The sequence below is a fragment of the Saimiri boliviensis genome, chromosome 17 (genome assembly GCF_048565385.1).
Source record: "Saimiri boliviensis isolate mSaiBol1 chromosome 17, mSaiBol1.pri, whole genome shotgun sequence".
Classification (NCBI taxonomy): Eukaryota; Metazoa; Chordata; class Mammalia; order Primates; family Cebidae; genus Saimiri; species Saimiri boliviensis.
Genome location: NC_133465.1, coordinates 21,903,505 through 21,929,978, shown reverse-complemented (window position 1 = coordinate 21,929,978; position 26,474 = coordinate 21,903,505). Strand labels below are relative to the sequence as shown.

Here is a 26,474-nt window from a genome sequence, read left to right as displayed (position 1 = left end):
CAGCACGGAGCAGCAGAGGAGAGAGGGCTACACAGAACTCCAGAGACCCGGGGCGGGTTCCCGGGTGGTCAGCAGAGCACTCACTGGTTGGCCCGAGTATGTGTGGACACCATCTCAGGCCAGGGTGAGAATCATCTGAGAAGGCCAGAGGGAACCGTGCCTGTGTTTATAGCTAGCCTGAAATAGCACGTTTCTACCAGTCAGACTGGAAAGATTCATATTCATGGGGCCCGAGGCAGAACAGTCTGTCAGGTCCTGGTTCTGCATTGGGAATCACTAACTACACCTAGACTAAATGCAGCTCTCTGATCCCATCTAATAAATCTTAAGAGCAACACACTGAAAGATCAAACTGTCTCCAAGTTAACTTAACTCTATCCCTGAAAAGCGCTCAAGAATAATGAGAGGATCACGAAAGTTTCCAGCGCCCAACAAGGTATACATCTCAATGTCTGGCGTTCAGCCGAGGGCCAGGCATGGAAGGCGGCAGGGAAACGGGGCCTGCAACTGGACAGACAGGGTGCTGGCAGAAACACACCGGACTCTCACAGACACAGGGCCAGCAGGGACCTTAAAACAAATATTGTGATTGTACTCTCCATGTCCCCAAAATTAAGCAGAGAGGGAGAAGATATATTTTTAAAGTCCTAACGCAAGCTTTGAGGGATGAAAATTGTAACAACTGAGAAGAAAAGTACACTCCACAAGATTAACAACAGATCAGTCATCGCCTGAGAAAAGACACTGAACTTGAAAGTGCCATGGTAGAAAGTATACACAATGGCCAGGCTCGGTGGCTTACGCCTGTGATTCAGCCCTTTGAGAGGCTAAGACGGGAGGATTGCTTGAGGCCAGGAGTCTGAGACCAGCCTGGGTAACAAAGTGAGACCTCGTCCCTACAAATAAAATAAAAGTAATGAGCCGGGCACGGTGGCACGGTAGCCCCAGTCCAGGCAGTCCACGGGCAGCCCCAGTGCTCCACCTCCTGGACTACAGGTGTAGCCTGAAGCCCCAGCTACTTGGGAGGCTGAGGCAGGAGGATTGCTTGAGGCCAGGAATTCAAGACCAATGTGGCAACAGGGAAGGACTCCATGTCTGTAGAAAATAAAATGAGCTGGGCGTGGTGGCACATGCCTGTTGTCCCAGCTACTCAGGAGGCTGAGGTGAGAGGACGGCTTAAGTCCAGGGTGTTGAGGCTGCACTGAGCCATGATTACACCGCTGTACTACTTCAGCTTGGGCAACAGAGCAAGATCTCGTCTCTAGAGGGAGAGGGGGAAAGAATGCCAAAGAGGCTATGCTAATATCAAAGCAGATTTCAAAGTACAGAACTTTACCAGGGATAAACAAAGTCATTTCATAGTAACAGTCAATTCAAGTGGACATAAGAATCCTAAATTATATAGATATTTAATAATAGAGTTTCAAAATACATGAAGCAAAAACTAATAGAACTTCAAGGACAGATAGAGAAACTTAGAATTATTATAGTTAGAGATTTCAATATCCCTCTCAGCAACTGACAGAACAGTAAACAGAAAAACAGTAAGGATATAGAAAAACGAAATAACACAATTTACGAAGTTGACCTAATCGACATTTATAAAACACTCTGCCCAATAACAGAATACATACTCAAGCACACACAGAATTTACCAAAAGATACCACAATCCGGACATAAAATAAGACTTGAGGCCGGGCCGGTGGGTCACACCGATAATCCCAGCACTTTGAGAGGCGGAGGTGGGTGGATCACTTGAGGTCAGGTGTTCGAGACTACCCTGGCCAACATGGTAAAACCCCGTTTCTACTAAAAATACAAAAATTAGCTGGGCATGGTGGCAGGCACCCATAGTCCCAGCTAATTTTTGGGACTACTTGGGAGGCTGAGGCAGGAGAATTGCTTGAACCTGGGAGGTGGAGATTGCAGTGAGCCGAGATTGTGCCACTGCACTCTAGCCTAGACGACAGAGCAAGACTCTGTCTCAAAAAAAAAAAAAAAAAAAAAAAAAAAAAAAGACAAAGAAAAAAAGAGAAAATCCCCACATTTCAAAACTAAACATAATTCTAAGTAACAGAATGTTAAAGATGAAATTGAAAGGGAAATAAGAAAGTCTTATGAAGTGAATACGAACCAGAATATAACATATCCAAATTTGCTGGATACTATTAAAGCAGTAGCTAAGGGCAGATTTATAATGCTACAAGCCTATGTTAGAAAAAAAGATCTCAAATCAATGAACTCAGCTTCCACCTTAAGAAACGAGAAAAAGAACACACAAAACCCACAGTAAGTAGAAAAAAATATTAAAGATCAAAAGCATAAATCAATAGAATATAAAACATGAGAAAAATCAATAAAACCAAAAGTTGTTCCTTTGAGATCAATAAAATTGATAAAACTCTCAAATTCTACAGATACTCAAAGGATACACACACACACACACACACACACACACACACACACACACAGTTTTTAATGGTGTCTCCGTCTGTTGCCTAGGCTGGAGTGCAATGGCGCCATCTCAGCTTACTGCAACCTCCACCTCCTGGGCTCAAGTAGCTGGGACCGCAGGTGCAGGAGGACCACCAGGTCCAGCTAATGTTTTGTACTTTTCGTAGAGACTAGGTTTCATCCTGTTGTGCAGGCTGGTCTTGAACTCCTAAGCTCAAGCAATCAGCTTGCCTTGGTCACCCAAGGTGTTGGGATTACAAGCGTGAGCCATCACACCTGGCTGGAAACATGTATTTTTAATTTATCGGATAATTTCTCATAATTGGGGTGTTTAGAATATTTGTATTTCTATAAACTAATAAATTCAAGAACTTAAATGAAATGATTAAATTCCTTGAAGCACATAATCTACCAAAGTCTACTCAAGAAGAAAGATTGCCTAAATAACCCTGTATCTCTCTATTAAGAAACTGAACTTAATAGTTTAAGACTTTTCCGTGAAGAAAAAACATCAGGCCCAGAAGGCTTCTCTGGTGAATTCAATGAGCATCTAAGGAAGAAGTAATACCAAGTCTGCACAACGTGCAGCAGATAATTTAAAACTAAACGCTTTGCAACTGACTCAATAAGGTCAGGGTTACTCAGATATCAAAATCAGAGTTATAACAAGAAAAGAAAACAGGAGAAAAGTATCTCACTTTTGAATATAGAAACAAAAATTCTAAACAAAGTAAACCAAATCAAATGGACTCAGTAAATCAAATCCAACAATATGTAAAAAGAGTAAGACATCATCTATCACGACATAGACTCATTCCAGAGGTCCCAGATTGGTTTAACACTCGAAAATCAATCACTGTGGGTGAGCACAATGTCATCCCAGCACTTTGGGAGGCCAAGGTGAGTGGATTACTTGAAGTCAGAAGTTTCAGACCTGCCTGGCCAAGATGGCAAAACCCGGTCTCTACTAAAAATTAAAAAAAAATTTTTTTTAATTAAAAAAATAAAAATTTTTTTAGCTGGGCATGGTGGTATACACCTGTAATCCCAGCTTCTCTGAGGCTGAGGCACAAGAATCACTTGAACCTGGGAGGCAGAAGTTGCAGTGAGCTGAGAAGGCATCACATCCCGTCCTGGGTGACAGTGAGACTGTTTCGAAAAAAACCAGAAAACAACAATCAATATAACTCACCGTATTAACCAACTCACAAAGAGGATCACATGATCATCATCAGATCATCGGCAAGCACAGAAAAAGCATTTGACGAAACTCACCGTCCATTTCTGATGAAAGCTAAACTTCTTTATTTCTGATAAAAAGACTCTAAGAAGAACCTACAGTTAACGTGATGTTTAATGGTGAAAGTCTCAATGTTTTCTCCCTGAGATCAGGAACAAGGCAAAGATAACCAGCCAGTGTGAAGTTTTTCTAACATGTTAGCCATTTGTTTTCCTTCTACAGAGCACAATCTATTTTTCTCCAACGCCTGCTTTGCTACTGAAGTACTTTTTTCCTTAATATGTAAAAAATGCCATAAATAGTAAAGACAGTATTTTTTTGTCAATCCTACCGATTGCAAATATTTGATCCTAGTTTAAGTTTACATACTTTTAATTTTGCAGTGGGAAACAGTAGACACTCGCTGTGTTCCCCCAGGCTGGAGGGCAGTGGCACAATCAGAGCTCGCTGCAGCCTCAACCTCCCAGGCTCAAGTAATCCCCCCACCTCAGCCTCCCAAGCAGCTGAGACTACAGGTGCAAGCCACCAGGCTTGGCTGTTTTTTTTTTTTTTTTTGAGACGGAGTTTCACTCTTGTTACCCAGGCTGGAGTGCAATGGCACGACCTCGGCTCACCGCAACCTCCGCCTCCTGGGTTCAGGCAATTCTCAGCCTCCTGAGTGGCTCGGATTACAGGCACGTGCCACCACGCCCAGCTACTTTTTTGCATTTTTTTTAATAGAGATGGGGTTTCACCATGTTGACTAGGATGGTCTCGATCTCTTGACCTCGTGATCCACCCGCCTCGGACTCCCAAAGTGCTGGGATTACAGGCTTGAGCCACCGCACCCGGCCGGCTTGGCTGTTTTTAAAAACTTATCGTAGAGATGGGGTCTCCCTGTGTTGCCCAGGCTGGCTCCATCCTCCTGGATTCAAGCAATTCTCCTGCCTCAGCCTCCTTAAGTGCTGGATTTACAGGTGTGAGGCACCGTGCCTGGTTTCCTATTTTTAACACATAATTTTAAATTTTCAATTTAATCAAATATTCATTGTGAATTATTCCAATCTATCTGTGCAGGCTCTTCCTCATGATTTTCGATGGTTTCATTTTCTAACTTTAAAAAGTACATCTCGGATTTATTTTGGTGTAAAGTGAGGCTTTTATTTTATGTTTTTGACTTTGCGTAAGGGCAAACCAATCTTTCCCTTCACTGGGGCCAGTGATTTGAAGATTCTTTTTACCTTTCTCTGGAATTGTCTCTCTCGTCTAAAATAATGAAAGTTTATCAGCTTTCTAGGATGCAAAGAAAAAATAATGGACTTTTTTTCTGATTTCATTGTGCTTTTCTGTACATTTTCATAAGAACATTATATCATTAGTAATTTCAGCATAAGAGATAATCACAGTAACCTAACGTTATATATTCAACTTGTTTCAGCAAAAACTGATTAAAGGCTAGCTACAAGTTAGGCACTAGAACAAACATGATCTCTACCTTCAGAGTTTACTTACGGCTTAGCAATAAACAGAGACAATTCTAAAAGCTGCCAGTCATACAGACCACATGCTTCACACTTTCTAAAAACAAAAGTGTGCATCAGACACATCTTAGGAAAACATATTTCTCATTAATATTACAGCCATCCGATAATATCCTAAGTGTTCATTTTTTTAGTCTACTATAACCGAGTCTTTTTCCATTACTTTCTTACTTTTTGAGATAAGAGTCTTGCTCCGTTGCCTAGGCTGGGGTGCAGTGGTGCGATCTCGGCTCACTGAAACTTCCCCCTCCTGGGTTCAAGCGATTGCCTCAGCCTCCCGAATAGCTGAGATTACAGGTGCCTGCCACTCTGCCTGACTAATCTTTGTATTTTTAATAGAGGCAGGGTTTTGCCATGTTGGCCAGACAGGTCTCGATTTCCTGACCTCAAGTGATCTACCCACCTTGGCCTCCCAAAATGCTGGGATTCCAGGTGTGAGCCACCGTGCCCACTGTTTGCCCACTACTCGCTCCTTGTGCCCTTTCTTTATATATCATTTCTTTAGTATTGAAAGAACCTGACTCCTAGAGCCCTGAATCACTATCATTTTATTAACACGAACAAGTCGAACTGAATCCAAAAGGTAGAATTCTGAATATATAAAGCAGTATTCAACTGAGTGCCACAACCTATGTAAAAGCATTTTATTTTACCTTCATTATAGGGCACTGGATTGCCAATCTTTATTCCAACGGCTTCAGCTGATTTCAAAACGTCTAATTCCATCAAAATAACTACTCTCCTGCAAAGGCAGACAAATAGAAACAAGTTAGAAAAATTCCGTTCAAATGATAAGCTACTGAAAATGCTTTCCCCAATGATCATTTTGATAAAACTATTTCCTCTTTGTCATCTGTTTTCATAAATATTTCTCTTAATCTTTCACCGCATCATTATCAAGGCTTTTATGATTGCAGGGTTTTCATTTTCCATCTAGTTCCTTAATTAAAATGCGGTGTTCTTGCTACGTGCCATATCTTCAAGGAGCAACTGACATGGTAAGAATTTAGATTACTAAACACGAGAATATGCGGCATAAAGAGACGGCCTGCTTTCAGAAACACATACTTTTCCAAGTGAATGACTTTTTCCCAGTGAAAACCAATTATGACAAAAGACGTTTTAAAATATATAACTATGACCCATTTTTAAGAACTTACAGTTCTCTGACTGATTTTAACTCTGATTGAAACCTTTTGATAACTTCCCAACGACCTTCGGCCAAAAATAAAGACCTCTGCCATGGCTGGCCTGACCTTGCTAACGCCTCTCCAGCGCATCCCCGCTGCTGCCCTGCCCCCTGCCCTCTGCCCTCTGCCCTCTGCCCTCTGCCCTCCCTCTCTTCTTTCAGGTCCGCACATGTGACGGTCCCTCCTGCCAGAAGGCCTTTGTCCGTGCTGCTCTGAGGGTGCAAAGTTGTGCTCATGCACATTCTGCTTCACCTCACACACATCTTTTAGCTCTCATCTCAAACGTCGCTTCCAGAGACACCTCCTTAATCTCTAGTTGAGATCCGGTTGCTTTGCTCTAGTCTTTCCTACAGCCATGATTTCCTTCCTTCACGACGCTCTGCTCCATCTTAATCATACGTTCATTAGTGATGATTTTATTATTGTCTGTCTCCTACTAGACTGTACTGTCGGTAAGGCAGGTATCCTCCAGTGCTTAATGAAGCAAATGGCCTACGTTGTTGCTCAATACATACTTGATGAGAATATCACGATCACGCCTGCACTTTAAAAGGAACTAAAACGTGAAGAAGGAATTTAATGGGAACACAACTGCAGGCAGGGAGACGCAGAGATGAAATGATAACGGCCTGAATGAGGTTGGTGGCAGTGGAGACGAAGACACTGACCTAGAGCAGTATTTAAGCAATAATACACCCAGTTTCATCATGCTTTACGCTTTGAATGTCTGACTGATGAATTTTGGATTTTTATGCACAATCAATCGGTTTGTGCCACCCTTATCAGGGTTCACATTGGAGTTATGCTAAAATAAGCTGGGAATTATATGTTCCTGAAAGTGACGGATTCCCTGTACTATCTGATAGATACTTAGTGGTAGATATTTAACTACTTACCAAAATTATACAAATCCCTCCAGAACATATAAAAATAGAAGGCTTATGAATCATTTAGTATTACTCTAATATGAAAACCTATGACAAAACACACACAAAACACTAAAACTAATTTCATCCTGTAATATCCCATAAATCCTAAATAAAATATCAGCAAGACAAATCTAGCAGCATACTAAAAGAATACACCAATATCATCTTAGAGAGAATACAGGTGACAAGGACACATTAAATGACTTTACAGGGACGCAATCAGCCAAATCCAGACTGTGGGAAACTGCATGAGCAGAAGGATAAACGACTTGGTTCCTTCAGCAGATAAACAATAAGGGAGGAAACAAGGTAGACGCAGAGCCTACGATTCAGAGACTTAACCAGCCATCAATCTGCTGTCACACTCACACACACACACATTCGCGCGCGCGCACAGCTGGGAATACAACACTGACAGGGTATTTGTTATTTTAGGTGTGAAATGGTATCGTGTCTTTTTAAGAGTCACTAACTTCCAAAAATATTTACTGAAATATTTAGTGCGTCTGAGATTTCCTTCAAAATTACAGAGAGCGGATGCGGAAAGGATGGCGACAGGGACAAATCTGAATGACGGGCTGCATAGGGACTCCTCAGACTACTGTGTAGTCTATTTTTGTAGATGTTTAAAATTTTCCAGAATAAAGATTTTATAAAATAAAAAGAGAAATAAAACAAACAAGCTAAGATGACAATGATTATTTTTTCTGAGAGAGAGAGAGAGTCTCACTCTGTTGCCCAGGTTGGAGTGCAGTGGCACAATCTTGACTCACTGCAACCTCTGCCTCCCACATTCAAGCCATTCTCCTGCCTCAGCCTCCCAAGTAGCTGGGATTACAGGCTCCTGCCACCACACCCTGCTAATTTTTGTATTTTCAGTGGAGACAGTGTTTTACCACCTTGGCCAGGCTGGTCTCCAACTCCCAACTTCAGGTGACCACCTGCCTCAGCCTCCCAAAGTGCTGGGATTACAGGCATGAGCCAACAGCCCGGTGTAGGCTTTTTTTTTTTTTGAGATGGAGTTTTGCTCTTGTTACCCAGGCTGGAGTGCAGTGGTGCAATCTTGGCTCACCGCAACCTCCGCCTCCTGGGTTCAGGCAATTCCTGCCTCAGTCTCCTGAGTAGCTGGGATTACAGGCACGTGCCGCCATGCCCAGCTAATTTTTTGTATTTTTAGTAGAGACGGGGTTTCACCATGTTGACCAGGATGGTCTCGATCTCTTGACCTTGTGATCCACCCGCCTCAGCCTACCAAAGTGCTGGGATTACTGGTGTGAGCCACCACGTCCAGCCAGGCTTTTTTTTTAAAGGCAGTGTTTATTGCAAGAATGAAACAAGAGCTGAATATTAGGCAATCTTTTTATTTTGAGATGGAGTCTTACTCTGTAGCCCAGGCTGAAGTACAGTGGGGCGATCTCAGCTCACTGCAACCTCCACCTCCCAGATTCAAGCAATTCTCCTGCCTCAGCCTCCCAAGTAGCTGGGATTACAGGCATGCGCCAACATGCCCAGCTAATCTTTGTATTTTTAGTACAGATGGGATTTCTCCATGTTGGCCGGGGTGGTCTCCGAACTCCTAGCCTCAAGTGATCCACCCGCCTCGACCTCCCAAAGTACTGAAATTACAGGTGTGAGCCACCGCACCCGGTCTAGATAATCTATTAAAATAGTTCATTGTGTTAAAGGATCAAAAACAAATACGATCATATCGAGATGTAGTAAAAGCTTTGAAAGAATTTATGAGCCATTTCTGATAAAATCCTGAGGACTTAAAAAAAAAAACCTGAACATGGTAAAGTGCGTGTTTTTAAATGATAAACACCACGCTGAACAGTGAAACCAAAAGCATTTCTATTTAAATCAGGGTACTAACAAGGCAACTGCTGATACTACCATTGTCCAACAAAGTTTTGACAGTGCTAGTCAACACAGTAAGATTTTTTTTTTTTTTTTTTGAGACGGAGTTTTGCTCTTGTTACCCAGGCTGGAGTGCAATGGCGTGATCTCGGCTCACCGCAACCTCCGCCTCCTGGGCTCAGGCAATTCTCCTGCCTCAGCCTCCTAAGTAGCTGGGATTACAGGCACGCGCCACCATGCCCAGCTAGTTTTTTGTATTTTTAGTAGAGACGGGGTTTCACCATGTTGACTAGGATGGTCTCGATCTCTCAACCTCGTGATCCACCCACCTCAGCCTCCCAAAGTGCTGGGATTACAGGCTTGAGCCACCGCGCCCGGCGTGATTTTTTTTTTTTTTTTTTTTTTGAGACAGAGTCTCGCTCTGTTGCCCAGGCTGGAGTGCAATGGCACAATCTCAGCTCACTGCAACCCCTGCCTCCCAGGTGCAAGTGATTCTCCTGCCTCAGCCTCCCGAGTAGCTGGGATTACAGGTGTGCACCACCACGCCTGGCTAATTTTTGTATTTTTAGTAGAGATGGGGTTTCACCATGTTGGTCAGGCTAGTCTTGAACTCCTGACCTTGTGATTTGCCCGCCTTGGCCTCCCAAAGTGCTGAGATTACAGGCGTGAGCCACTGAGCCCGGCCAATACAGTTATATTTTAAAAATACAAAAATCAAAATGACAAATATTAGAATAAGGAGATAATGCAATTGTGTATCTATAAAATCTGAAACCCAATGGACACGTACTATTTTCTTGGATGAAAAGACTTAATATCAAATATTATCTAAAATTAAGACAGTCATCTGCATTCCAACAAAACTTTTGCTTGCTTATTTATTTTTTCGACAAGGCCTTGTCACCTGAGTTAGAATGCAGTGGCACTATCATAGCTCACTGCAGCCTTGACTTGTGGGACTCAAGCAATCCTCTCACCTCAGCCTCCTGAGTATCTGGGATCACAGGCATGCACCACCAAAGTATATAATAAGGACAAGTATGTAATAAGCTATACAGAGAAGAACTGTTATCAGCCAATAAATACATGAAAAGACACCTGATCTAACAGGGAAATTTAAATTAAAATAATTGATCTCCTTGAGGTCAATTATTTGGTAAAAATAATAATTATTATGTTGTATTTTTTTAGACAGTTTCACTCTTGTCACCCAGGCTGGAGTACAATGGCATGATCTTGGCTCACTGCAGCCTCTACCTCCCGGGTTCAAGCAATTCTTCTACTGCAGCCTCCCCCGTGCCACCACGCCCAGCTCATTTTTGTATTTTTAATAGAGACGGGGTTTTGCCACATTGACCAGGCTGGTCTCAAACTCCTGACCTCAGGTGATCTGCTTGCCTCAGCCTCCCAAAGTGCTGGGATTACAGGCGTGAGCCACTGTGCCCAGCCAATAATTATTTTTTTAAAAATTGCTAATACACAGTATGTTGACAAGCTTAATGTTGCCCAGGCTGGTCACAAAGTCCTGCTCAAGTGATCCTCCCTACGTGGCCTTCAAAGTGTTGGGATTACAGGTGTGAGCCACTGCACCTTGCCTAAAATAAGTCATTTTTTTAGCAATAACGGTTCTGTTCATCATTGTGTCTCTAGCATGCGGCAACCTGTCTGTGTACGACATATTCTTTTTCTAAGTTTGTTTTTTTTCAGAGATGGCTTCTTGCTCTGTTGCCCAGGCTGGAGTGCAGTGGCACGATCACAGCTCGCTGCAGTCTCAAACTCCCAGGGTCGAGGAATCCTCCCACTTCAGCCTCCTAAGTAGCCAGGACTGTAGCCTGTGCCACCACACCTGGCTACCTTAGTAAAAAAATTTTTTTTGTAGAGACAGGCTCTGACTATGTCGCTGAGGCTAGTCTCAAACTCCTGGCCTCAAGCAATCCTCCCACTTTAGCCCCCTAAAGTGCTGGGGTTACCGGCGTGAGCCACCACATGTGGTTCTACATATTCTATATTGCATCATTTAATATAAAAAATTCAAGATTGAAAAAAAAAAAAGCAGCATTACAAAATAATTATCATTTTCTGCTGTAAAATAAAGGACCTCTTTTGAGCCCAGGTATGGCAGCTCACATCTGTAATCCCAGCACTTTGGGAGGCCGAGGTAGGCAGACTGCCTGAGCTCAGAAGTTCGCGACCAGCCTGGGAAACATGGCAAAACCCTGCCTCTACCAAAAACAAACAAAAAAAAGGAAAGATACTTTTGGGGGAAATCCTAAAAATATTGCTTCTGAAGAAACTAGAAATAATAAAATTTCTGAATTCTACTTTAATCTTCTGCTCTGAAATTTCCAACTTCTTTTTTTTTTATTATTTTTTTAAGATAGTGTTTCACTGTGTTGGTCAGGCTAGTCTTGAACTCCTGACCTCAGGTGATCCGCCTGCCTTGGCTTCCAAAGTGCTTGGATTACAGGCGTGACCCACCACACCCGGCCTGATATTTCCAACTTCCTTCCTTCTCTCTCTTCCTTTGGCACCATGTGTCAGCTACCTGAGTTCTTTTTTTTTTTTTTTTGAGATGGAGTTTCGCTCTTGTTGCCCAGGCTGGAGTACAATGGCACAATCTTGGCTCTCTGCAACCTCTACCTCCCAGGTTCAAGTGATTCTCCAGCCTCAACTTCCCGAGTAGCTGGGATTACAGGTGCATGCACCACCACGCCCAGCTAATTTTGTATTTTTAGTAGAGACAGGGTTTCTCCATGTTGGTCAGGCTGCTGTCAAACTCCTGACCTCAGGTGATCTGCCCGCCTCAGCCTCCCAAAGTGCTGGGATGACAGGTGAGAGCCGCCGCGCCCGGCTGCAACCTGAGTTCTTAACTCAACAGCTGCAAATTCTTAGGTGAAAACTCACTACTGTCTTTTTCACTCCTAACTGAATTCTGGTAACCAATATACTTCTCTGTTCAAAATCAGTTCCCACTCTACAACACAGTAAGACAGAAAGAAACACTTCACATACCTTCCGTCCTTCAGGGTGTTGACAATGAATCGGTTAATCCGGCAAACGCAGTTGCTGGCCAACTGTCCTTCCTCAACAAGAGTGTTCAACTGTGTGGCCAACATGAAAGCTGAAAAGCAGAGATTTCTTTAGCCTCCAAAATCCTGCAGCCTAAAGAATCTGCAAGCTACTCAACCTGGGCTGGCAAAGAAGAATAATGCCTTAAATGTCCCTGAAATTAAAACCGGTCAGACTCTGCACAGTTGAAAAACTATCTATTTTGCTGGCTGTTAAACATTTGCTGCTACTCTTAAATGTGTGAATTTCTTGAAGTGGCCAAAATCATTTTTAAATTCTCTCCTTTCTCTCCTTTACAGCTTCCAACACAGAAATAAAACTCCGAGAAAGGAAAGTATAGGACAACTAACCCATCATACTCACTAAATGTCAATATCATCCTTAGGGAAATTAATCAGAGAAAACATAGAACACCAGTTAGAGAAAATTAATTAAGCCAAGTGGCAGCTTCCCACCACCTCCAGTCTCTGCCAGCTGCAATTCCATCTGAATGAAGGACACAGCCAGGCAAGCATGGACTTCACAAATGCTCCTAAATTAAGGCAACCAAAGGGCTGGGGATGCTTTTATCACTTAAACACTCACAAATTTCTAGATGGATACTCCATACTCACATGACAGAGTGTTCAATCCATCACTCATGAGCAGTCGGTAACGTGGCGGACTGTTCCCTGTGGTGATGGGGCGGATGTTCTAGGACAGAAACCTGGATTCATTAGCCAGCATGTCTGCCCCGTCCCCAGGGATAAGTACACCTCAGTGGCAGGAGAGTGGCTTTGCCATTAGTTCAACACTAACTGAACTGTTTGCCCGTTCTCTTGACACCTAAATCCACGTAAAAGAAAATTGGATTTGATGATTTTCCCACTAACCTCTCTCCACTAACATTATTAAATGCAATACAGAGGGAAGTAAAATGAGCTGCCTATACTCTGTGTTCTCAGCCCTGACTCCAATTTGGCTGAAAATCAATTACCAAAAAAAAAAAAAAATCAGGTCCCTGGTATACACAAGGTGCTGTGTAGTAAACACGTTAACAATACAAACTGAACAAAAAGAACCCTTGTCCTGAGGGGCTAACAACTGGGGTGGAGATGGATGCAGAAAGACGTAAGTGACGTGCACATGACGATGAGGTGGCAGAGCCGCACCTTTATCCCCACCTGAAAGAGCAGAAGCAGGTTTCCACAGGAAGTGAAACCTGTACCCACAGCCTCCAGCTGACTGGCAGCTACAGCGAGTGCAGCAGAGAGCCCCATCAGACCAGCGGCCTGATGCAGGCGTGAGCCCACATGCTGCCTCCATTTTTTCAAACTCCCACTGAAGTGTGAGAACCCCTTAAAAAAATGATGTGTTAATTGAAGAATTTTAAGGAGGCAAGTCCATATTAGATCTATTTCTGGAGGTCATATACAAGGCGGATGTGAACCAGGCAGACCCAAGGGCAGAAAGGCAAGCAGCAGCACAGTCGTGTGCCAGTGGTGGAGAAGAAAAGCGAGGCCAAGCCTTGGATCTGAGCCTCTGAGACAGTGGAACTCGGCAGCTAACATAATATTCTTTTCAAAAAGCCTGGCTCCTCTCTCAGGGTTCCAATGTAGACCGGCCTATTTTCTGTGACGATGCGGCAGGGGGGAATTTCCTAGAGTGGACAAATCTGTCTGTCCTTCACCGAACAGAATTTATAATTCTATGGCTGTAAAAAACTTGACATGAAACATATGTGGGTACTTACGATGACTTGGAGGATGGGTTTGATGGATGTATCCTGCTGCTGCATTATGACCTGAAGGAGCAAAAACAGATTTGTGTGAGATATGCACACAAATCATGGTGAAAATGACATGTTTCTATAGTTCTGTGTTTGGAATAAACTACAGATAAGATTGTTAAAAGAGTCTATTCAGAGCCTGTCAAATCATAAAATAGTAAGAGGGAGATTCGTGTTTTTCAACAAGGATCTACTCACTACCTCTCTAACACCGGAATCACAACGGCACATGAATTTCCCTCCAGTGTTCATTAACAGGGAGTTAGATAAGTAAATCCTATATATATTAAGGTGACAGTAAGAGAACATGAGGAACAACTTTATAAACAACCAAGATTAAGTGGAGAAATCCCTAAAAAAATATAAATTATCAAAAGTGATACAAAAAAAGTAGAAAATCTGTATAGCTCTGTACCTATTAAAGAAACTGAATTTATAGTTTTAAAAAAGAACACTCTAGGTCCAGATGGCTTTATCGGTGAATTCTAACACTGATGGACAAAAACAAAAACAAAAAACTTGCATAAATTATTTCAGAAAATAGAAAAGACAAAGACTTTCTTTCCAACTCATTTTATGATGCTAGCTTTACTATGACAGAAAAAAAGACTTCCCCATGCAGTGGTTCATGCCTATAATCCCAGCACTTTGGGAGGCCGAGGTGGGAGGACTGCTTTGAGCCTAAGAGTTCGAGACCAGCCTAGCTAATATAGCAAGACTGTTTTTAAAAAAAAAAAAAAACTTCAATAAGATAGCAAAGCAAATCCTGCACTATATAAAATGGATAATATGTTATGATCAAGTGTGATTTATCCAAGGCAGGCAAGGTTTACTCAACATCTGAAAAATCAATGTAATTTTTCACATTCACCGAATAGAGAAAAATCATTATCAACTGAATAGATAAAGAAAAGGCAACACTTATTTATTATAAAGTCTCGGCAAACTAGGCATAGAAAAAATGCTTAAACTGATAGCTAACACCTACAAAAAAATCTAAGTTACCATCATACTTAATGGTAAAAGACAATAATATGCTACTAAAATCAGGAATCAGGCAAGGATGTACCTCTCAGCACTTCATTCAATGTGGTATTAGAGGTTCTACTAACTAATGCAATAAAGCAAGGAAAAAAAGGGCATAAAGATGAAAAAGGAACTGGCTGGGTACAGTGGCTCATGCCTGCAATCCCAGCACTTGGGAGGCGGAGGCAGGCAGATCGCTTGAGGTCAGGGGTTTGAGACCATCCTGGCCAACACGGTGAAACTAAAAAATGTTTCACCCTGTCTGTACTAAAAACACAAAAATTAGCTGGGCATGGTGGTGCCTGCCTGTAATCCCAGCTCCTGGGGAGGCTGAGACAGGAGAATCACTTGAATCTGGGACGCAGAGATTGCAGGGAGCTGAGATTGCACCACTGCACTCCAGCCTGGGTAACAGAGTGAGACTTCCTAACAAACAAACAAAAAAGATTAAAAAGGAACAAATAAAATTTCCTTTATTTGCAGACAGTATGACTGTTTACATAGAAAATCCTAAAGTATCTATAAAAACCAGTAAGTTGATTTAGCAAGTTTGCAGGTCGCAAGGCTGACATGGAAAAATCACTTGTATTTCAACATACTAGTAATAAACAACTGGAAAACAAAATTTTCAAAAATGCCACTTAAACACCATCGTGTGTGTGTGTGTGTGTGTGTGTGTATTTTTGAGATGGAGTCTTACTCTGTCGCCCAAGCTAGAGAACAGTGGTGCAATCTCCGCCCACTGCAACCTGTACTTCCCGGATTCAAGTGACCCTCCTGTCTCAGTCTCCCAAGTAGCTAGGATTACAGGCACCTGCCACCACACCTGGCTAATTTTTACATTTTTAGAAGGGATGGGGTTTCACCATGTTGGGCCAGGCTGGTCTCGAACTTCTGACCTCTGGTACTTCACCCGCCCTGGCCTCCCAAAATGCTGGGACTACAGGCATAAGACACCATGCCCAGCCTCAAAAGTATTTAGGTATATTTTAACAGTACATATGTAAGACCTGCACACTGAAAACTACAAACAAGACCGCGTGCGGTGGCTCATACCTACAATCTCAGCACTTTCGGAGACAGAAGCAGGAGGATCACTTTAGCCCAGAAGTTTGAGACCAGTCTGGGCAACATGGGATGCACACCTGTAGTCCCAGCTACTCAGAGAGCTGAGGAAGAAGAATTGCTTGAGCCTAGGAGGTCTACGCTATAGTGCGCCACGATAGCACCACTGCACTCCAGCCTGGGTGAGAGAGCAAGACCCTGTCTCAAAACAAACACACAAATATCTGTTTTGATTTCTTTTTCTTTTTTTTGTTATACTTTGTTTCTCTGTAATTCAATGGATGCAAAGGGATCAGCAGTTTGGGAGGCTGGGATAGGAGGACTCCTTGAGCTCAGGAGTTTGAGGCCAGCCTGGCCAACACGGCGAAACCCACTCTCTACAAAAAATACAAAAATTAAGCGGGCACACACCTGTAGTCCCAGCTACTTGGGAAGCGGAGGTGGGAGGATTGCTTGAACCTGGGAAGCAGAGGCTACAGTAAGCTGAGATGGAGTCACCGTACTCTAGCCTGAGTGACAGAGTAAAGCCCTGTGTCAAAAAAAAGAAAAAAAAGAAAAAAAAGAAAAAAAAATTAGCTGGGCCTGGTGGTCCCAGCTACTCAGAAGGTGAGGTGGGAAGATCACTTGACTAGGGAGATAAAGCTGCAGTAAGCTATGATCATGTATGTCACTGCACTCTAGCCTGGGTGACTGAGTGAGAGTCTGTCTCAAAAAAGAAAAAAGAAAGCAAGCTGGAGGCCAGGCACAGTGGCTCACGCCTGTAATACCAGCACTTTGGGAGCCCGAGGCAGGAGGACCACCTGAGGTTGGGCGTTCGAGACCAGCCTGGACAACTTAGTGAAACCCTATCTCTACTAAAAATACAAAACTTAGCTGGGTGTGGTGGCGAATGCCTGTTATCCCAGCTACTCAGGAGGCTGAGGTAGGAGAATCGCTCGAACCCGGGAGGCATGGGTTGCCGTGAGTGGAGATGGCACCATTGCACTCTAGCCTAGGTGACACAGCGAGACTCCATTTCAAATAAAAAAGAAAGAAAGAAAAAGAAGCTGGAGGATTTACAACGCCAAATTTTAAGATTTACTGCAATTTTTATGACAATGCAGTATTGACATAAGCATCAACATAGAAATCAATGGCAGAACAGACATTCCAGAAACAGATATACACATATACAGTCAATTGATCTTAACAAAAGTGACTAAGTAACTCAATGGAATGGGATAGTCTTTTCGATAAACAGGCTGGAACAACTGAGTAACTCTATTAAAATAAAAGATCTACATATCATAAATAGTAAACTTGAAATGCATCATAGACCAGAAGGCAAAGCTAAAACTATAAAACTTCTGGGAGAAAATACACTGTAAAAGATTTGTGACCTTGGGTGGAGTAGGCAGACTTCTTAGGATACAAAAACACAATTCTGCAAAACAAAACAAAACAAAAACCTGATCATCTGGATTTCATCAAAATTTAAAAGTGTACTTCAAAAAACAAAATTTCAAAAAAGAAAAGGTAAGTCACAGATTGGGAGAAAATATGTTTTAACAAAACACTTATCAAGAATAAAGAATTCTTACAACTCATTAATAAGCACAAAACTCAGTTTTTTGGGGTTTTTTTTTGAGATGGAGTCTCACTCTGTCACCCAGGCTAGAGTGTAGTAGCACGATCTGGGTTCACTGCAACCTCCGCCTCCCAGGTTCAAGCAATTCTCTGCCTCAGCCTCCCGGGTAGCTGGGATTACATGCACAAGCCACCACTGCCCCGCTAATTTTTGTACTTTTTAGTACAGACGGGGTTTCACCATGTTGGCCAGTCTGGTCTTGAATTCCTAACCTTGTGATCCGCCCGCCTTGGCCTCCCAAAGTGCTGGGATTACAGGTGTGAGCCACCGCGCCCAGCCACAAAACCCAGTTTTTAAGTGAACAAAAGATGTGAACAGACACTTGACAAAAAGATATATACAAATGGCCAATGAGCCCATGAAAAGATGCTCAAAGTCATTAGTCACCAGAAAAACAGAAATTAAAACCATAGTGAGATACCATTAGATATTCACTAGAATGGTCAACATCAAAGACTGATGACCAATAAGGATATGGAACAACTAGAATTCTCATAACCACATTGGAAAACTCTGGCAGTTTCTTATAAACATTCAGTCACCCATGACCCAACCATTACACTCCTAGACATTTATCCCAGAGAAATGAAAACTTATTTCCACAAAAAGATCTGTACTTAAACGGTCATAGCATCATTTATAATTGCCAAAAGATGAAAATAACCCAAATATTCAATAATAAGTAAATACTGTGTTATAGTCATACAGTGGAATACTACTGAGCAATAAAAATGTGCAAATTAGGACCAGACGCAGTGGCTCATGCCTGTAATCCCAGCGCTTTGGGAGGCTGAGTTGGGTGGATCACGAGGTCAAGAGATCGAGGCCATCCTGACTAACATAGTGAAACCCCATCTCTACTAAAAAAATACCAAAATTAGCTGGGCATGGTGGCACGTGCCTGTAATCCCAGCTACTTGGGAGGCTGAGGCAGGAGAATTGCTTGAACCCAGGAGGCGGGCATTGCAGTGAGCCCAGATTGCGCCACTGCACACCAGCCTGGCGACTGGCGCCTGGTGCCTAAATAAGATTCTGCCTCAAAAAAAAAAAAAAAAGGTGTAAATTACTGAATTAACATGGATAAACCTCAAAAACCATTTTGGTCCAGAGTGGTGGACTGTGCCTATAATCCCAACTTTGGGAGGTCAAGGTGGGAGGATCACTTGGGCCCAGGAGTTCCTGACCATCCTGGACAACACACCAAGATCCCACGTCTACAAAATTTTTTTTTTTTTTTTTTTAAATAAAGACAGGGTTTCACCATGTTGGTCAGGCTGGTCTTGAACTCCTGACCTCAGGTGATCCACCCGCCTTGGCCTCCAAAGTGCTTGGATTACAGGTGTGAGCCACCACGCCTGGCCAACAAAATGTTTTTTAATTAGCCAAGAGTGGTGGCATGCATCTGTAGTCCCAGCTATTCAGGAGGCTGAGGAGGAGGGAGGATGCCTTGAGTTCAGGAGGTCAGGGCTGCAGGTGAGCCATGACTGGGTCACTGCACTCCTCCCTGGGTGACAGAGATCCTACCTCTGAAAAACAAAAAATTGCTGAAAGCCAGACATAAAAGGGTAGATGTTATTTGATTCCATTTATACAAAGTTTTAAGAAAGCCAAAACTAACCTGTAGAGATAGAAACCAGAAGACTGGTTGCCTAGGGTGAGGGTAGGGGTGGGGAAGGAGGAGGAACTGTGCATTGATGGAAGTATTCTGTATTTCCACTGGGGCACTGTGGTTAGAGGGGTGCATACATTTGTCAAAGTTCATCAAGCTGTACACTTAAAATAGGTGCAATTGCACCTGTAATCCCAGTACTTTGGGAGGTTGAGGTGGGCAGATCATCTGAGGTCAGAAGTTCAAGACCAGCCTGGCCAACAGATGAAACCCTGTCTCTACTAAAAATATAAAAATCAGCCGGGCATGATGGCACATGCCTATAGTCCCAGCTACTCAGGAGGCTGAGGCAGAAGAATCGCTTGAACCCGGGAGGTGGAGGTTGCAGTGAGCCAAGATTGTGCCATTGCACTCCAGCCTGTCGACAGAGCAAAACTCCATCGCAAAAAGAAAAAAAAAGTGAAGGAACAGAAATTGGTGTCTCAAAGGGATTTAGCCAAGTAGGGGAAGTCACAAATGAGCTGAGATATGAAGACTGTGTTTGCCAGTGTTGGGAGGAGTGAACCACCCAGGCAGTGGGCAGAGGGCAAAGAATGTTCAAAGGCCCCGTGGAAGAAGGTAGGAGAATGGAATATACCAGAAGTCTAAATTAAAAAAAAAAAGTGGGGGTGACTGGAGAGGAAAAGAGAACAGGCTGAGAATATGCTAGGGATGGGAATGGTGGCAGGAACGCAGAGTGAAAGTGAGCAGTCCAGGCAGAAGATGACGGCACCCGTGCGGATGGAGAGCAGCAGTCTTGAGAGATCCACGTGGAGGTAAAATACACTTCACCTGGACTGGACGCCAGGTGATGGATGCAGAATGTAGAAGAAATCATTTCTACATTTCTGGTTAGCACTGAACTGAACAGATAATGGTGTCATTTACAGGGATAGGGATCAAGAGGCCCAGACTCAGGAAAGATAACCAATTCGCTTTGGGATGTTAAAAGCCTCTGAAGCATGGAATCAGCAGATTACAGAAGTCTGTCTTTTAGAGTAAAGGTGGCTCCATGTAAATTTGTGAGCAATGACATATATTAATAGATGGCAATGAAACTGTTTTGGGGTCAGCCGCGGTGGCTCACCTCTGCAATCCCAGCATTTTGGGAGGCCGAGGCGGGCAGTTCACTTGAGGTTTGGAGTTCGAGATCAGCCTGGCCAACATGATGAAACCCCATCTCTAATAAAAGCACAGAAATTAGTCAAGTGTGGTGGTGCACAACTGCAGTCCCAGCTATTTGGAAGGCTGAGGCAGGAGAATCAATTGAAGCCGGGAGGCGGAGGTTGCAGTAAAACCAGATTGCGCCACTGCACTCCAGCCTGGGTCACACAGTGAGACTCTGTCCCAGAAAAAGAAATTGCCTTGGGAGACAAGAGGGCCTGGAGGGAGCCTGGAGTCAATAAAATTTGCCAAGAGGTGCCTGCAAATAAGACGGGGAAAGACCCGCCAAGTCAAGCCACTAAAACTCAGTGTTTTATTGTGATTAGAAGCAAGCGATGCTCAAACGCAAACGCTGCTGAAAACTCAGGTAAGCCGAAAACGGAAAAGTGTTGGATTTGGTAAATTGGAGGCCATTGGTAACATCAGCCAGAGTTTCCGACAACGCTCAAGGGGATGGCTGGAGTGGGCAGAAGAGTTCACGAGAGGCGAGGAAAGGAAGTGGCTGAAACCAGACAAGTAGGAGCTTGCCTGTGGGTAGGAAGAGACAGAGAAAGCGGCCGCAGGTGGAAGATGGAAGAGAGGCAAGTGTTTAGTTAGTTCTTAAGTAGGAAAAACGTGAGCACGTTTCAAAGACGATCGGAAGAATGCTCTGAGGAGGGGTGATGACTGGAGGGGCGCCCCGCGGTCCCCCACCGCCCCCCCCACTCCTCCCTCGCGTTCACCCCGTCGCCCCGGGCTCCTCTCCCCCTCCCCACTCCTCCAGGCTCCGGGGCCGCAGCCACCCCGATCCCCTGGCCCGGCCCCCGGCGCCTCCTCACCGCAATGGCCCCCTCGCTCAGTTGGCCGACCATGGCTCCGCCGCACCGACTCCCGCGCGCACCCCACCGCAGCCCAAGCTTCCCACCGCCCTGGGTCCCGCGCGCTGCGCAGTTATTGGCCCGAGGCGTTGCGCGCGCCGCTCCTGCCCCCGACGTGCGCGCGGCACAGGGGCGGGCCCGGGCGCCGCGCACCCGCCGCATTGGCCAAGGCGCGACCCACGTGACCCTCCCGCCGTCCCGAGCTAGGCCTGGCGCGGGGCGCGGCGGGGCTACGCCACGAGGGGTGCGCCTGGAGCTGCGCGGCCTTGGGGAGGGAGCTCCGGGCCTACTTCCGGGCGCCGAGAGCCGGCGTTTGGAGGCGTTCCCGCCTTGGTGTGTGGCGGGCGCTCGGGTTGGTAGCCCAGGGGTTAGAGCTGCTCCCCGAGACCTCTGCTGCCAAATGTGGTCGCAGCAGTGACTCGGCTCCTTCCTCCAGCGGCGCGGGGCTGACTTCCCGCTCGGGCCAGACCCTGAGCTTGGGCACCTGCGGGGGTCTTCGAAGACCTGGTCCCGGTCCTCCGAGGAAGGACAGTCTGTGGGGGCACTTGATGCCGTGAGTAGCCCTACCTCCAGGTGGGCGTGGGACAGCAAATGTGCATCATACAGCTTATAAATAATAAATGCCAGAAGGCTGGGCACAGTGGCTCACGTCTGTCATCCCAGCACTTTGTGAGACCAAAGTGGGTGGGCCACCTGAGGTTGGGAGTTTGAGACCACCCTGGCCAACATGGTGAAACCCCGTCTCTACTAAAAATACAAAAATTAGCTGGGTGTGGTGGTGCATACCCGTAATCCCAGCTACTTGGGTAGCTGAGGCACGAGAATTGCTTGAACCTGGGCGGCCAAGGGTGTTGGAATCGCAGCTGGGAAATCAGGGAAGCCTTCCCAGAGGAGGTGCGATTTGCACACAGTCAAGACGTGTGGGGGTTTTCCAGGTGGACTCCATAAGCGAGGGCAGGGTTGGTCCGCAAAGCGTGAATAGCCTATGCGAAAACACCGGAGAGGCGGAGTAGTCAGCAAGCCCGGACAGCCGTGAGTGGCTAGGGATGCAGAGGGAGAAGTGAGGCCTCGAGTTAGGTCAGCCAAGGGGTAAATGAGGACGGGTTCGACCTGGGCCTCCCGGATGCTAGGAGGAGCACTGATGAATTTAAGGCAGAGCACTGACTTCTTAGTGTTGGAGGCTGGATTGAGAGTGACAACAGATGGTGAGGACTTCAAGCGAAGAAATGGCCTGTGGGTTCAAAGAGGACGCTGAGCTATGAGAGAGAAATAGCTGTTAATTGAATGGTTGCTGGGGTGGGTGAGAAAGGAAAATCTGGATCTGTCTCAGGTTTCAGACTTCAGAAACGAGGTGGGATCAGGCCAGGTGGGATGGGTCACACCTGTAATCCCAGCGCTTTGGGAGGCACAGGCCAGCAGATCACCTGAGGTCGGGAGTTCGAGACCAGCCTGGCCAACACGGTGAAACTCCATCTCTACTAAAAATACAAAAAGTAGCTGGGTGTGGTGGCACGCCTGTAATCCCAGCTACTGGGAGGCTGAGGCTAAAGAATTGCTTGAACCCGGGAAGCTCAGGTTGAAGTGAGCTGAGATCACACCATTGCACTCCAGCCTGGGCGACAGAGAGAGACGCTGTCTCTCAAACACAAAAAAAATACACTGGGGGATCTAAGACGACACAGATGGTAGCTGTCTAGTCCTACGTCTTTGTATAACCATCACCTGTACTGTGCCTGTGATAAAGTAGTCTTTCAGTAAATGTTTCTGAATGGAAGGGTGTTGAACGAATTGCTGTGAGAGAATAGAGATCCTTCCTTAGTGGATTATGGTAAAAGACCACAAGAACTGATTTTATTGCTTCAGGCTTCCTTGAATGAAATCTTGATTTCCTGAATTGTGCATTTGTAAGATTCCCATTTTCTTCTTCAGTTTATAGCTCTAGAGCAGCATGGATCTGCCTGTGGCTGAGTGGAAATCATACCTACTTCAAAAGTGGTCTTTACTCCCGAAGTCCATCCAGGCCACAGTTTCTACAGCAGAGACTTTGAGTGATGTCTTTCTTCACTCCTCTTCACTTCTTCAGTAAGTAAATGGAAGCCTTAACAAGGGAATTCTGATCTGAAAAATGTCCTGGTTTGTCAGTTGCTCTGAAGAACTCTCTCTCCCTTCTTAAAGATGGAGTCTCATTATGTTGTCCAGGCTGGTCTCAAATTTCTGGGCTAAAGCAATCCTCCCACCTTGGCCTCCCAAGGTGCTGGGATTACAGGCCTGAGCCACCATGCCTGGCCCGGTAATACCGCTTTTTGATGGAAAAATGCCTGAAATGCTTTTCCTGGTTCCTTTCTATCCCAGCTTGCCCTGTGAACTAATTACCCTCTGTCATCCTTCAGGATTAGCTAGGTCTTTCCTCAGGAAAGCCCTCCCGGAGCCTCAGCTGGGCCATCTTCACTTTTCATACATTTACAACACTGTGTGATGTTCCTTTCTATGTGTTTGTGCTCTTTTGACTCATGCCTGTCTTCACCATTAGATTGTGAACTTCATGAGGGAAGGGACCATGTTTGTATTTGTCTTTTTTTTTTTTTTTGAGACAGTTTCTCACTTTGTCCCCCAGGCTATGGTGCAGGGGCACAATCTCAGCTCACTGCAACCTTGGTCTCCCGGGTTCAAGCGATTCTCGTGCCTCAGCCTCCCAAGTAGTTGGGATTACAGGTGCACACCACCATGCCTGGCTAATTTTTTTTTTTTTTTTTTTTTGAGACAGGGTCTCACTCTGTCACCCAGGCTGGAGTGCCATGGCATGATCTCAGCTCACTGCAACCTCCGCCTCCTGAGTTCAACCAATTCTTATGCCTCAGCCTCCCAGGGAGCTGAGATTATAGGCACATGGCACCACACCCGGCTCATATTTTTGTGTTTTTAGTAGAGACAGGGTTTCACCGTCTTGGCCAGAATGGTCTCAAACTCCAGCCCTCAAATGATCCACTTACCTTGGCCTCCCAAAATGCTGAGATTACAGGCAGGAGCCATTGTGCCCGGCATATTTGTCTGTCTATAGACAAAAATAGTGCAGTGTCGAAAAATAAGTGCTCAGTAAACATTAATTTAATGACAGTTTGGTAACGTATATAAAGTTCTTAGTTTAGTGACTGGCTCTTATTAGTGCTTAATATGACATATAAAGCATAAATATATATTTGCAGATCCACAAACACCTTTCAAGTTCAAGATTGACATCTTTATCTTGGTGCGAGGAGCTGGCACCGTGCCTGGCACTTAGTAGATGCTCAGACATTCATTGAATGAAATAATGAATTCAGTTTTGAGCCTTGCCAGTTCAGGTACTTGGTTCAATTAGAATTAAGATTACACTTTTTTGTTTGTTCTTTTTCTTTTTTTTTTTTTTTTTGAGATGGAGTTTCGCTCTTGTTACCCAGGCTGGAGTGCAATGGCGCGATCTCGGCTCACCGCAACCTCCGCCTCCTGGGTTCAGGCAATTCTCCTGCCTCAGCCTCCTGAGTAGCTGGGATTACAGGCACGCGCCACCATGCCCAGCTAATTTTTTGTATTTTTAGTAGAGACGGGGTTTCACTATGTTGACCGGGATGGTCTCGATCTCTTGACCTCGTGATCCACCCACCTCGGCCTCCCAAAGTGCTGGGATTACAGGCTTGAGCCACCGCGCCCGGCCTGTTTGAGGACAGAGTTTCACTCTTGTTGCCCAGGCTAGAAGACAATGGCCTGATCTTGGCTCACTGCAACTTCCGCCTCCCGGGTTCAAAAGATTCTCCTGCCTCAGCCTCCTGAGGAGCTGGAATTGCAGATGCCCACCACCACGCCTGGCTAATTTTTGTATTTTTAGTAGAGACGGCGTTTCATTGTGTTGGCCAGGCTTATCTCAAACTCCTGACCTCAGGTGATCCACACAACCCAGCTACCCAAAGTGCTGGGATTACAGGCATGTGCCACCGCGCCCGGCCCCCAGTACATTTTTATTTCTCGTGTGTATTGCCTGTTTGTGTCCCTCACCCATTTTCTTCTTTTTTTTCTTTTTTTAGAGACAGGGTCTCACTCTGTCCCCCAGGCCCCAGGCTGGAGTACAGTAGTGTGCTCTCAGCTCACTACAACCTCTGCCTCCCAGCTTCAAGCAATTCTCCTGCCTCAGCCTCCTGAGTAGCTGGGATTACAGGCATGTACTACTACACCCGGCTAATTTTTGTATTTTTAGTAGAGACAGGGTTTCACCATGTTGGTCAGACTGCTCTTGAACACCTGACCTCAGGTGATACGCCCACCTCAGCCTCCCAGAGTGCTGAGATTACAGGCATGAGCCACCACAGCAGACCTTTATTTATTTATTTGAGACCAGATCTCACTTTGCCGCTTAGGCTGGAGTGCAGTAGTGCATTCTCGGTTCATTACAACCTCCACCTCCCAGGTTCAAGCAATTCTTGTGACTCAGCTACCCAAATAGCTAGGATTACAGGTATGCACCATCACACCCAGCTAACTGTTGTATTTTTAGTAGAGACGGGGTTTCACCATGTCGGCCAGGCTGGTCTCAAACTCCCAACCTCAGGTGATCCACCCACTTTGGTCTCACAAACTGCTGGGATTACAGACGTGAGCCACTGTGCCCAGCCTTCTGGCATTTATTATTTCTAAGCTGTATGATGCACATATTGCTTTCTTGAGTTTCAATAGTTTTAGATGTAATTTTGCTCTCTTATCCCCAACTCACAGGTATATACTTTGGGTTTTTTTGTTTTTTTGTTTGTTTTTGAGACAGTCTCATTCTGTTGCCCAGGCTGGAGTGCGGTGGGGCGATCTTGGCTCACTGCAACCTCTGTCACGTGGGTTCAAGCAATTCTCCTGCCTCAGCCTTCCAAGTAGCAGAGATTACAGGCACCTGCCACCATACCCAGCTAATTTTGTAGTTTTACCATCTTAGCCAGGCTGGTGTTGAACTCCTGACCTCGTGATCCACCTGCCTCAGCCTCCCAAAGTGCTGGATTACAGGTGTGAGCCACCACGCCCTACCTGTGTTTTGCTTTTCCCT

At 45.0% G+C, this 26,474-nt stretch overlaps 2 protein-coding genes across 8 annotated transcripts in view; one reads left to right on the top strand and one right to left on the bottom strand.

Moving 5' to 3' along the window:
- Positions 1-21,543, bottom strand: part of RPA1 (replication protein A1) — a 58,406-nt gene extending 36,863 nt beyond the window's left edge. The window contains exons 1-6 of one of the 3 annotated variants that reach the window (XM_074388351.1): positions 21,377-21,457; positions 20,482-20,576; positions 13,993-14,043; positions 12,875-12,953; positions 12,204-12,312; positions 5,869-5,957 (exon numbers count right to left, since the gene is read on the bottom strand). In XM_074388351.1, coding sequence (XP_074244452.1) covers positions 5,869-5,957; positions 12,204-12,312; positions 12,875-12,953; positions 13,993-14,043; positions 20,482-20,574 — 421 coding nt within the window. In that variant the 5' untranslated portion in view covers positions 20,575-20,576; positions 21,377-21,457. Of the gene's footprint in view, positions 1-5,868; positions 5,958-12,203; positions 12,313-12,874; positions 12,967-13,992; positions 14,044-20,481; positions 20,577-21,376 lie in introns of those variants that run through there. The other 2 variants (XM_039475883.2, XM_039475882.2) reach the window with 2 other exon arrangements.
- A 77-nt stretch (positions 21,544-21,620) lies between these two features.
- SMYD4 (SET and MYND domain containing 4) overlaps positions 21,621-26,474 on the top strand; it is a 43,718-nt gene continuing 38,864 nt past the window's right edge. For all 5 annotated transcript variants that reach the window (XM_074388350.1, XM_074388347.1, XM_010339969.3 and 2 more), the window contains exons 1-2: positions 21,621-21,968; positions 23,345-23,497. In XM_074388350.1, the coding sequence (XP_074244451.1) occupies positions 23,364-23,497 (134 nt within the window). In that variant the 5' untranslated portion in view covers positions 21,621-21,968; positions 23,345-23,363. The remainder of the gene's footprint in view (positions 21,969-23,344; positions 23,498-26,474) is intronic.